We start from the raw sequence: 12032 nt of genomic DNA on the forward strand, positions 1-12032 counted from the left end.
GGGTTTCTGGGAGGCCATCCTGGGGTGAAGGAGTGAGATGTGGAGAAAACTTGCATTGGGGTGCTATTCAGCCAGCAGACCCCAAGGATCCCACGTCCCTTTGAAGGCATCTGGCTTCATTTTGGGGTGGACGGGTCTCCAGCACTATCTCCCCTCACAGTACCTGGACCCCTTCAGAATTTCCCAGCCCCCCCCCCACTCTGGCTCACCTGGGTGGTTTCTGAGGACTGGGTGGGGGCCCTGAGCCCCTCTCTGACCCCCCCTTCATCACTGCATGCTGACCTGCCCTCCCACAGATACTGCTGTGCTCCCACCAGCCACCCTGGAGCCAATGGATCAGGAGACTGGGATCACCCTGAGGCCCCTGGTGGGGTCTGAAGCTCCAGGAGATTCCGCCAGGGACCACGCCAGCCCCACCCCAAGGCCTGGGGGGCCGCCCAAAGTCCAGGAGGCCTGTCTTCAGCCCCCAGGCACCATGGCTGCTGGGACTTCTGGTGAGAGGGTGCTGGCTGCCTGCTCTCCAAGTGCCCGTTCATTGAGTGAGCTGTCAGAACCCCAAGACCCAACACCCTACTGATTTCATACAGTGGGGTCCTGGGAAAGGCCACCCCTACTCAGTGACATCTCCCCATCTGTAGGACTAGGCTGGGGGCATCTGGGAAGACCCCTCATTTAGAGCTGTCTGTTCTAGGGGCTCCCACATCAAGTCTGGGTTCTTGCTGGGTACCCTGAGCAGGTGGGCAGACAGGGAGGAGGAGAGGGGGGGAGAGGCAGCCATCCCCACAGAATGGGAACCCAGATGCTGCAGAGACCCCTCTCTTAAAGCCTGCTGCACCCCTGTGGGTGTGCAGATGGGGTGACAGTGGTCACCCGCTCAGTACAGGAGGGTGCCCTGGCCTGTGAGATTCACAGGGGTGGCAGGGTGACAGAGTGTCAGAGAATTTGGGGCTTGGACCCTCATTCTTTCCAGCTCTGCCTGAGCTCCACCTTCTGGGCCCTGGAGGCATGTTGTGGAGCAAAGCTCCAGGCCCAGCCCAAACTCTGCCTCACTAGCCCCTTGCTCCCCACCAGCTGAGCCCCCCAGGAAGGTGCCACAGCCTCACCCCCATGAAGGCCTGAAGCCAGAGGAAAAGGAGGAGCAGGCTGCTGAGCCCCAGGGGCGGACTGTGCCCATTCGGTAACCTCCCCAGCCTGCTGGGGTTGTGATGGATGGAACTTAAAGAGGGGCTTCCGGCCCCACCCCAGGAGTCAAGGTGAGGCAGATGGCTAAGCGTCTCCCTGTCCCCAGGATGGAGGGACCAGCCTGGCCCATCGAGGGGGCAGCACAGACTCTGTGGGATGTCCACAGCCACGTGATCACGGAGACCACCCATAGGACATACGTGTTCCAGGCTGGCGAGGCTGGGCCCACAAGTAGGCAGCAGCCAAGGGGTTAGGTGTACTCCCCACCCTGCTGGGATGAACACTGCTGCTTCTCCCTGCGTCCCTGAAGTGGGATTCCCTGTCTTAGCTGGGGCAGGGGATGGCAGTGAACTTCATGTCGACTCAGCCTCTTCTGCTCAGCCCGCCAAGGGTAGAGGCTGAAACAGGAGGGCCCATGGTTAGACTGGAAGGAGGCATGCAGGGTCTGGGTGGGGCCAGGAGGGGGTGGTCCCCATGATGGAGGCTCTGCTGCCCCGGGACACTGCCAGCACACAGGGTCTCAGTGACCACAGGCCATGCAGCTGGGGAGGAGGCTCAGCCTAGGTGTCTCCCCCGGCCCCCCAGGGCCCCCATCCATGCAGGTCACCATTGAGGATGTGCAGGCACAGAAGGGTGGCACAGCAAGCTTCCAGGCAGTCATCGAGGGCAACCCCCAGCCCACAGTGACTTGGTACAAGGTGGGCACAGGCCTAGGGCATGAAGAGAGGCTGTGGGGTTGAGGGGCTGCTGGCCTAGTTTCCTGGGGTAGGCTGATGGCCGCTCTTGCCTGGTGCCTCTAGGGCAGCACTCTGCTGGAGGAAGGCCCCCGGTTCAGCCTGCAGCAGGATGGGACCACCTACTCCCTAGAACTGAGGAATGTGGCCCCGCATGATGCTGGTGTCTACACCTGCCTGGCCCATAATGCTGGGGGCCAGGTGCTGTGCAAGGCGGAGCTGCTGGTCCAGGGGGGTGAGTCGGGGACACCTTCCTGGCCCCAGCCTCTGCCCCACGCTGGCTCCCATGAGCTCAGGCACTATAGAAGTGGGGGACAGAGGGACAGGAACAGGTCGTCATCCTTGCCCACACCACTGACTGACCCCTGCCTGACTCCAGGGGATGGTGAGCCAGACTCAGAAAAGCCTAGTTACCGGAGGAAACTGCACTCCTTCTATGAGGTCAAGGAGGAGATAGGGAGGTAAGTGCCCCCCAGCAGCCAGGAGTCCCTGCATCTACAAGTCCCCAGAGTCCTCACCTCTAGGACATTCCAACTGCATATCCAGAGCAGGCTCCCTCCCCCAGGGGCGTCTTCGGCTTCGTAAAGCGGGTACAGCACAAAGGAAACCAGTTGTCCTGCGCGGCCAAGTTCATCCCCCTGCGGAGCAGGACGAGGGTCCAGGCTTACCGTGAGCGGGACATCCTAGCCACCCTGAGCCACCCCCTGGTCACTATGCTGCTGGACGAGTTTGAGACCCGGAAGACCCTGATCCTTGTCCTGGAGCTGTATCTAACCTTGGGGGAGCTGTGGGGGTGTGGGCACCAGGGGTCGCAGGGGGTCAGCATGGCCTCATGTTCCCTGAGGCTCTGCTGTCCCAGGCCTGGCCTGTCTTCCCACATTCCTGTGACAGGCAGGGCTGTCAGGTAGCTCATAGTCCCCATGGCCAGGAATTTGGCGGAGTTCTGCAGGTCTCAACAGAGGGTTCCAGTTCAACCTCAGTCTGAGCCTGAGCTCCTGTGGCCTCTCCAGGAGGGAGACTGGACTTTCTATGAGGAGCCAGGGCTCCAAGGCTACGGCTCCTGGGCTGCGCACCCAGGCTCCAGGAAGGGACAGCCCCATACCCCTCCCTCTCTGAGTCTCCCTTTACCCCACCAAGGCCTGGCTGGCCACGCCCTTACCTCCCCTGCCGATAGGCCTCAGCCACTTGCCTGGGGTCCCTGCCCCTCCCTCCCTACCTCACTCCCATCTCAGATCAAACGGTGGGTTGGGTGGGTTGGGTGGGTTGACATCCCCCAGAACTTTCCTTGACAGAACCCAGGTGCTCATCAGAGGAGCTGCTGGACCGTCTGTTCAAGAAGAGCGTGGTGACTGAGGCAGAGGTGACCAGATGCCCAGCTGCCCCTGAACTGCAGGCCTGCACACCTGCATCAGAGATCTGAGCTCCCCACTGCCTAGTGGGGTGTCCAGCTCCTACCTCAGGCTCGAGGGCTTTCCCTCTGGGGCCCTGGCTCACCCTGTCCCTCCCAGAGCTGGCCTGCTGCTTGACTTGGGCTGCTCCACACCCCAAACCGGCTGATGTTCTGGGTCCCAGAGGACTTCCCCAGTCTCCATATGTGTCACCTGCCATGCCACTTAATGTCCCCTTTGCCACAGGTCAAGATCTATATCCAGCAGCTGGTGGAGGGGCTGCACTACCTGCATGGCCATGGGGTCCTCCACTTGGATATAAAGGTGCTCACCCCCCCCACCCCCGCTACTCTCAGAGCCAGGAGATGGGCAGGTGGGGGCCTGGGCCCTGCAGGTCCACCTCTCCCAGATCCCCTGCCAGGACTTGCTTGCCTCCAGAGCTAAGGAGCTCACCCATGCATGCATTCCTCTTCGGGTGGGTTCTCCAAGTAGCAGAGAGCTGCTCAGCACTGGCGTCACCGCCAGTGGTGGGGGCAGCCCCTCATAGTCATGCCATTGGGAGCCCCGGGAGTCACCTCCTCAGCATGTGTCCTCACCCACTCCGTGACTCTGCCTGACAGCCTCCCAACATCCTGATGGTGCATCCTGCCCGAGAAGACATTAAGATCTGTGACTTTGGCTTTGCCCAAAAAGTCACCCTGGCTGAGCCACAGTACAGCAAGCATGGGTGCCCTGAGTTTGTGGCCCCCGAGATCATTGAGCAGACTCCAGTGAGTGAGGCCTCCGACATCTGGTGAGTGAATCCACTGTCTGGGTGCTGACTTTTGAACCCTGCCTACCTACCACACAGCTTCCACCTGCCTGCCCCCTCCCCCACCTCTTTCGGGTCAGTTGCCGGGCCAAGGAGACTCACCAGTGTGGTTTCTTCCTGCAGGGCCATGGGGGTCATCTCCTACCTGAGGTGAGCAGATCCCCACTCCTGTCAACCTCCTCCAGCAAAGCTGACCCCAGATCCCTCCCTAGCAGGCCCATGAGGCCACGTACACCCCTGGATGCCACCCAGATCAGCCCCGAGGGGCAGCTATGTTGGGAACAGGCAGTTGGCCAGCTCCGATAAAGGGCATGTGTTGTGTTCTCTTCACACACACCCTGTCACAGGGCCTCTGCCTGGTAGGAGGCCTGGGGCTTACCGCCTACATTGGGGGGGGGGGGTTGTCCAAAGACCCCAAGGAACAGTTTTGCTGCCTGAGGATCTGGTGGTCTAGACTTGGATCCCTGCCCTAGGTTGAGCTTGGATCTTCACTCTGTGCCTCGGTGCCCACCCATGACTAAGCCTAGATACTGTCTTAGCCTGAGCTTGAGTCCCCACTTTGGGCTAAGACCCGGAACCACCCCTCCCCCCAACACACACACTAAGCCTGGCTCTCTGCCATGGCCTAGGACCCAATGCCCAGCCCAGGCTGAGCCTGGATCCTGGGGCGAATCTGAGACACCTGCTGGGATTCTCAAGGCAGGGGGATGTGGCCCCACCAAACCCTTGACAGCCTGTTCGCTATGGAGCCAGCAAGTGGGGTCATGCTGCATGTGGCCGGATGCCCTCTGCTTTCAGCCTGACATGCTCATCCCCTTTTGCCGGCGAGAGTGACCGTGCCACCCTTCTCAACGTGCTGGAGGGCCGGGTGTCCTGGAGCAGTCCTGCGGCCACCAACCTCAGCCAGGAGGCACAGGACTTCATCAAGGCCACCCTGCAGAGGGCACCAGGGTGAGTGCAGCTACCCCATTGCCACCCCTTCCTGGGGCCTCTGCACCAGCCCTGGGGTCCCCTGCTACCTGGCCTGACCCCTCTTCCTGTCCCCCACCCAGGACCCGGCCCAGTGCTGCCAAGTGCCTGACCCACCCCTGGTTCCAGGTGAGCAGATGAGCACAAGCAGAACTGGAACACAGGGAAACAGGCTGGGGTGGAGGGCTGCTGTGTGGTCCACAGGGTCTCCTCACCAACATGGCTCCTTCACCTGGGTCCCCAGACATCCGTGCCTGCAGAGGAGGCCCACTTCATTAACACTAAACAGCTCAAGTTCCTCCTGGCCCGGAGCCGCTGGCAGGTGAGCTCATCTGGGAGGGGGCTGGAGGCACCCCTGGGAGACTGATAGGGGCAGGAGGCCCCCTGTGGGTGGGTGTCCCTATTCAGAGTGGGGTGAGGCCCCCTGTGGGTACCCCTGCTCTGAGTGGAATGACGCCTCCTGTGGGTGTCCCTGTCCAGAGTGGGGTGGGGCAGGGTGCATGTCACATGTGGCTCCCAGCCTGCATCTGGGAAGTCCAGCCGAGCTGACACCCCGTCTGCCCCCTCCCCCTCCCCCAGCGTTCGCTGATGAGCTACAAGTCCATCCTGGTGATGCGCTCCATCCCCGAGCTGCTGCAGGGCTCACCTGACAGCCCATCCCTGGGGGTGGCCCGGCACCTGCGCAGCGATGCCAGTGCCTCCTCCAGCTCCTCCTCCTCCTCTGATAACGAGCTGGCGCCCTTCGCCCGAGCCAAGTCCCTGCCACCCTCCCCTGTGAGCCACTCTCCGCTGCTGCACCCCCGGGGCTTCCTGAGGCCCTCATCCAGCCTGCCCGAGGAGGCTGAGGCCTGCCCTCCTGCCACCCCTGCACCCCAGGACGTAGTAGCCCCTGAAGCCCAGCCACCCAGCCCGGGCTGTGTGCCCCGACACAGCGTTATCCGCAGCCTGTTCTATCAGCAGGCGGGTGAGGGCGCCGAGCGGGGTGGCCTGGCCCCAGGCGGCAGGCGGCACTCGGGTCGGCGGCGGCATCTGCTGAAGGGTGGCTACTTCGCCAGGGCCCTGCCCGGCCTGCGGGAGCCACTGCTGGAGCACCAGGCACTGGAGGAGGAGGCGGCTCAGGAGGAGCAGGCGGCCCCACTGGCCAAAGTGCCCTCCCTGGATGCTGCCCCACTGCAGTCGGGCCCCAGTGCCCATGGGGCCTCTGGCCGCAGCCATTCCCTAGACTTCGACTTGCTCAGCACGACCAGGCCCTCTGCTGAGCCTGGCTGCCCAGGCGGGCGGTGTCCCCCCATGACCACCTCAGGCCTCCAAGGGGGTCCTGTGGGGAATGTGACTGCAGGGGTCACAGGTGCAGCAACTGCTCCAAAGATACAGCACCCAGAGGGGACCCTGCAGGGGTCCAGACTGTTTCCATCCACGGGTGGCACCCTGGGTACCCCTCAAGAAGAGGGATTGACCCAGGATGGCTTTGGGGGGCATTCCCCCTGGTGTCCTGCTCCCCAGGAGGGCAGTGGTCCCTCTACATCTGTTGCACCATCATCTCCTGGCTCTGGCTCTGCAGGGCAGACCCTCCTGGCACCCTCCAGCCTCTTCCTCTCTGAGAAGCCCCAGCCCATCCCCTCCTCAACCCAGGCAGGCCCTAAACCAGGCCTTAAAAGGGGAGCTGAAGACATCTCTCTGCCTGGGAGACCAGCCTCACCCAAGTCCTCAGGACCTTCGTCCCCAGTGGGCATGGAGCCCTCCCTGGATGAGGACCTGGCTCTAGAGGCAGAGCCTTCGCCTGTCCCTCCCCGGCCTCAGGAGCAGGCCACCACCAGGAAGTTCTCCCTGGGGCAACGGGGGGGATATGCGGGGGTAGCAGGCTATGGCGCCTTCGCCTTTGGAGGGGATGCCGGAGGCATGATGGGGCAGGGGCCCCTGTGGGCCAGGATGACCTGGGCTACCTCTCAGTCCTCGGAGGAGCAGGATGAGTGGACTGAGAGCCCCTTGCCCCCAGCCGCTGCCTCAGCAGAGACCCTGCCCCAGGGCAGCTGGGTCCCCCAACGGGCCTCCCCCGAGCTGAGGTCCTGGGATGACTTTGGTGCAGGCTCCCAGGTATCACTGGTGCAGATCCAGGACCTGGCGGGCCACACGGAGGCAGCGGACACCATCTCCCTGGACATCTCGGAGGTGGAGCCTGCCTACCTCAACCTGTCTGACCTCTATGACATCAAGTATCTCCCCTTCGAGTTCATGATCTTCAGGAAGGTCCCCAAGCCAGCGGTGGAGCAGGAGCCGTCCTCGCCTGCTTCTGAGGCAGACGAGGAGCTGGCCGAGCTCCCGGGGGTGGAGTGGCCCTGGCTGGGTACACTGGGCCCCGTCGGCCTGGAGATCTCAGAGGAGCAGGACGACATGCAGGCCCTGCTGGGAGAGGCTGGCAGCCGGAAGCGCAAGTGGGCCATCCCGTCCCTAGGCCGAGAGCTGCTGGAGGAGTCGCTGGAGCTGGGCCTGCGCCGCCGGGTGAGGGCCTCCATGGCTCACATCTCCCGCCTCTTGAAGGGCAAGCTTGAAGGTGACTCTCTGTTTATGTGTCCAGGGATCCCTGCTCTGCACCTCTGGGCACTTTGCTTCCTGTGGCTGGACCAGCAGCTCAGGAGACCCTGCTCCCAGGCTTGAGAAACAGCACCCGTTTCTGAGGTCAACTTCTTGACCTAGGCCCCTCCTGTGTGTATCTGAGAGCCAGTCCTGAGATCTGGCACAGCGTAAGGCCAGCCCTCCCTGGCCCCTGACCTGCCTCAGCCCAGGCCTCCCCAGCACCTGTGCCCCATGCTGTCACTTCCCTCAGGCCGTCTTGAGCAGGAAGGGCTTCGGTAGGGAGTGGGCTCTGAAACAGATTCAGCTTCTGTTTTCAAGAAGCTTCCTTGGGCCAGAGTTGTTCTACCATGTGGGAGTCTGGGCAGTGGGCCAGAAGGCCCTGAGTTCAACTGCCCTGTGTGTGTGATAACAGTGCTGGACGCTCAGAGGAGCTGTGTCCCCAGTGACCTTTTGTGGCCCATCCCCCTGCAGGTCCAGAGAAAGAAGGGCCCCCTAGGAAGAAGCCAGGTCTAACATCCTTCCAGCTGTCGGGTCTGAAGAGCAGAGACCAAGGTGTGCGTGCTGTTCACGGGGACCTGACTGGAGGGTGCCCTCCTTGGCACCCTAATCAGTGGGCCACACACTCATACCCATGTGTCCAGAAGGGGGTAGGGAGGGAGACCCCCCTCAGTAAAGGTTCAGGACTGAGCAGCCTTGGAGGCCTTCCTAAAGGAGGTGCTGATGTTGAAGATGAGCCAGGTGGAGGTGGGGGTTCTGTCCAGCACCCCTGCCTTGGCGTCAGGCAATGCTGACATGTCAGAGGCTACCCCTGAAGGTTTTCCTCACCTCAATTTCCCAGCACCAATGTTCCTGAGGGAGCTGGCAGATGAGACGGTGGTCCTGGGCCAGTCGGTGACGCTTGCCTGCCAGGTATCAGCACAGCCAGCTGTAGAGGCCACATGGAGCAAAGGTATGTGGCTGCTCTGGCCAGGGAGGCAGGGGTGCTCTGAGGATACAGGGAAACAGGCCCAGAGTGGGCACGGGGTCCTGGGTAGTGAGTCACCCCCCAAGCCCTGCCCTGCTGCAGATGGAGCCCCCTTGGAGAGCAGTGGCCGCGTCCTCATCTCCTCAACCCTCAAGAACTTCCAGCTTCTGACCATCCTGGTGGTGATGGCCGATGACCTGGGCATGTACACATGCAGCGTGCACAATGCCCTGGGCATGGCCACAACCACGGCAGTCCTCCGGAAAGCAGGTGGGTGGGCTACAGAGGGAGGGGCACCTGTGTTCATTGCCCCCTACCAGAGGTTTCCAGAAGACCTTAAATAAGGGCCTTTCCAGGGGCCTGGAGACCAGCTCCCTTCTGAGCTGGCTGTGTGTACCCACCCTGGCTCTGGAGTATGACTCTCCTACCAGAACCCCAGGCATTCCTGGCCCATGTTGCCAGGACCTAGAGTTGGGGTGTGGACTGGGATCCCAGGGTAGAAGTGGGAGATGGGGGAGCTCAGCTCCTGCCCAAACCCCCACCTCTTGGTGGGGTAGAGGTAGGGGGTTCCTATCCTACTCTCCCCCAGTGTTTCTTGCAAATAAAATGTTAAGAAGAAGCTGTTTCTGGATTTGTAGCCGAGATCTCAAAATATGTGTTTTGGAAGTGTTTCTGGGGGCCCTGAGGCAGGGGCTTCAGGGCTTTGTGTCCGAATGCCAGGCTGACCTCCAAGGGGAGCCAGCCTTATACCCTATCGTAGCTGCTGACCAAATTGAAAGGGCAGGACAGGCCCCTCAGCAGCTCACAGCCCTGGGAGACTGTTTCCTGGGACTTTCCCCCTCAGCTGGAAGAGGCACTAGGCCTTTGCCACCAGTCAGCACTGGAGGGAAGCACGGTGAACAGAAGTGGAGGGTGGGGCAGGCCTGGCAGCAGCCAAGGGTGTAGGGTGAGGCAGGGTGCAAGTGAGGAGGGGCCCATGGTTCCTAGGAGCCAGCCTCAAATGAGAACTCTGGGCCCTATAGAGCGCCCCTCATCCTCCCCTCGCCCTGACATCGGGGAGGTGTATGCTGACGGGGTACTGTTAGTCTGGAAGCCTGTGGAGTCCTGCGGCCCTGTGACTTACATTGTGCAGTGCAGTGTGGAAGGTAGCTGTCCTGGCCTCTGTGGGGACCCCGGGGCCCTTGTGTGTGGGGGTAGGGGAGGGGGTCTTAGGAAGCAGGCTCTGTTCCTTCCCCTCTGTGTCTTATGGATGTGGAGTGGGAGTCTCGGGCTGAGATCCCCCACTCCCCTGTGCTCCAGGTGGCAGCTGGAACACGCTGGCCACAGACATCTTTGACTGCTGCTACGTCACTGGCAGGCTCCCTCGGGGCAGTTCATACACCTTCCGCACAGCCTGCGTCAGCAAGGCAGGCATGGGCCCCTACAGCAGCCCCTCGGAGGAGGTGCTCCTGGGAGCCCGTGGCCACCTGGGTGAGCCGCCCTGCGGGGCCTGGGGTTGAGGGTACAGGATCCCTGCTGGGCTGGGGGTAGTCCACTCCCAAATGACCACAGGAGTGAAAGGTTGGAGTGCATGTGTACAGTGGGCAGGGGTGGGATGTGTCAAAGAGGGGCTCCTTGCTGGGGTGCCTAGGGCGAGGCGATGGAGAAAGGGGTTCTGAGGCTGCAGGTGTCCCCCACTCACCCGTTCCTCTCCCCACAGCTTCAGAGGAAGAAAGCAGCTCAGTGCGGCCAGCCCAGCCCCTCCCCAGCAGGCAGGCTTTTGCCTTCCAGATGCAGATCCGAAGGTGCCTCGACCTCCCCCACCCACCCTGCTGGCTCCCCCTGCACCCCAGCTGCCATTGCCCAGTACCTCTCCAACCACCTTCTGTCAGTACTTGCCCTAGTCCTGGAAGGTTCTGGAAAGCCACTTCCATTGCTATGTGTGGGCAGGGGCGTGGGGCTGCCTGCCAGCGGGGTCCTCGGTTGGGTCTTGTCTGCCAGGGGCCGCTTCAGCATGGTGCGGCAGTGCCGGGAGAAGACCAGCGGGCGGGCGCTGGCCGCCAAGATCGTGCCCTACCGGCCCCAGGACAGGGCAGCCGTGCTTCGAGAGTACGAGGTGCTCAAGGGCCTGCGCCACCCACACCTGGCCCAGCTGCAGGCCGCCTACCTCAGCCCCCGGCACCTGGTGCTCATGCTGGAACTGTGCTCTGGGCTCGAGTTGCTCCCCTGCCTGGCCCAGAGGTGAGGGGCTGCAACCTGGATGTGGCGTTCAGGGAGGGGCTGCGACGGACCCCCCCCCCTCCTGAGCCACCCTCTGCCCCCAGGGACACGTACATGGAGTCGGAGGTGAAGGACTACCTATGGCAGGTGCTGAGTGCCACCCAGTACCTGCATGCCCAGCGCATCCTGCACCTGGACCTCAGGTCCGAGAACATGGTCATCACCGAGTACAACCTGCTGAAAGTGGTGGACATGGGCAGTGCCCAGAGCCTCGCCCAGGAGCGGGTCCTGCCCTCGGAAGGCTTCAAGGACTACCTGGAGACCATGGGTGCGCAGAGCCCACAGGCCTGAGCTGGGGTGGGGTGGAGAGAGCCCCTCCCCCCAGGCCTGTCCCCACAGCCTCCTAGCCTCTCACCTGTGTTCCCACCTGTATGGTCCCCAGCTCCGGAGCTCCTGGAGGGCCAAGGGGCCTCACCTCAGACAGACATCTGGGCCATTGGTGTCACGGCGTTCATCATGTGAGTCCTTGTGCACTGGGGCCACCCAGAGCGACCCAGGTTTCCAGAACCCTCTGCGGGTTGCAGCCAGGGGTAGGCCTCGGGGCTGGAGAGGAAGCTCACAGGATAGGACTCACTGCCTTGCCATGAGCGCGTGCTCCAGGTCCTAGCCTTGGCACCACATGGGAAGTGTCATGGGCAAAGCCTTGTCGCATAGTAACCGGAGTCCTCTGCCTCCCCCTGCAGGCTCAGCGCCGAGTACCCGGTGAGCAGCGAGGGGCTGCGTGACCTGCAGAAGGGCGTGCGCAAGGGGCTGGTTCGCCTGGGCCGCTGCTACGCGGGGCTGTCGGGCGGCGCCGTGGCCTTCCTTCGGAGCACCCTGTGTGCGCACCCCTGGTGAGGCAGCCACCCCCGCGCGTCCGGGTGTTCGCGGCTAGCCTCTGCCCTCCTTGTCCCCTAGCCCCTTCGCCCCGCCCCGCTGACTCCTGTCCGCTCCGCAGGGGTCGGCCGTGCGCGTCCAGCTGCCTGCAGTGTCCGTGGTTGACCGAGGAGGGCCCGGCAGCCTCGCAGCCCGCGCCGGTGACCTTCCCCACTGCGCGGCTGCGCGCCTTCGTGCGGGAGCGGGAGAAGAGGAGGGCGCTGCTGTCCAAGAAGCACAGCCTGGCGCAGACGCGCTGAGCTTCCACCGACTCGCTAATAAACAGCCCAAGAGAA

General features: G+C 62.8%; 1 protein-coding gene across 1 annotated transcript in view; it reads left to right on the forward strand.

The window, feature by feature from the left end:
- The window catches only part of OBSCN (obscurin, cytoskeletal calmodulin and titin-interacting RhoGEF), a 124256-nt gene extending 112224 nt beyond the window's left edge, over nucleotides 1-12032 (forward strand). The window contains exons 92-117 of the mRNA XM_060197425.1: nucleotides 318-494; nucleotides 1054-1177; nucleotides 1289-1413; nucleotides 1768-1880; nucleotides 1983-2151; nucleotides 2296-2377; nucleotides 2482-2682; nucleotides 3216-3276; nucleotides 3551-3628; nucleotides 3925-4097; nucleotides 4239-4265; nucleotides 4914-5066; nucleotides 5168-5213; nucleotides 5329-5406; nucleotides 5664-7635; nucleotides 8130-8210; nucleotides 8497-8607; nucleotides 8725-8892; nucleotides 9645-9767; nucleotides 9922-10092; nucleotides 10322-10406; nucleotides 10603-10842; nucleotides 10926-11149; nucleotides 11264-11339; nucleotides 11565-11714; nucleotides 11819-12032. Of these exons, the coding sequence (XP_060053408.1) occupies nucleotides 318-494; nucleotides 1054-1177; nucleotides 1289-1413; nucleotides 1768-1880; nucleotides 1983-2151; nucleotides 2296-2377; nucleotides 2482-2682; nucleotides 3216-3276; nucleotides 3551-3628; nucleotides 3925-4097; nucleotides 4239-4265; nucleotides 4914-5066; nucleotides 5168-5213; nucleotides 5329-5406; nucleotides 5664-7635; nucleotides 8130-8210; nucleotides 8497-8607; nucleotides 8725-8892; nucleotides 9645-9767; nucleotides 9922-10092; nucleotides 10322-10406; nucleotides 10603-10842; nucleotides 10926-11149; nucleotides 11264-11339; nucleotides 11565-11714; nucleotides 11819-11996 (5186 nt within the window). The 3' untranslated portion in view covers nucleotides 11997-12032. The remainder of the gene's footprint in view (nucleotides 1-317; nucleotides 495-1053; nucleotides 1178-1288; nucleotides 1414-1767; nucleotides 1881-1982; nucleotides 2152-2295; nucleotides 2378-2481; nucleotides 2683-3215; nucleotides 3277-3550; nucleotides 3629-3924; nucleotides 4098-4238; nucleotides 4266-4913; nucleotides 5067-5167; nucleotides 5214-5328; nucleotides 5407-5663; nucleotides 7636-8129; nucleotides 8211-8496; nucleotides 8608-8724; nucleotides 8893-9644; nucleotides 9768-9921; nucleotides 10093-10321; nucleotides 10407-10602; nucleotides 10843-10925; nucleotides 11150-11263; nucleotides 11340-11564; nucleotides 11715-11818) is intronic.

This window comes from Erinaceus europaeus, chromosome 9 (genome assembly GCF_950295315.1).
Source record: "Erinaceus europaeus chromosome 9, mEriEur2.1, whole genome shotgun sequence".
Taxonomy (NCBI): Eukaryota; Metazoa; Chordata; class Mammalia; order Eulipotyphla; family Erinaceidae; genus Erinaceus; species Erinaceus europaeus.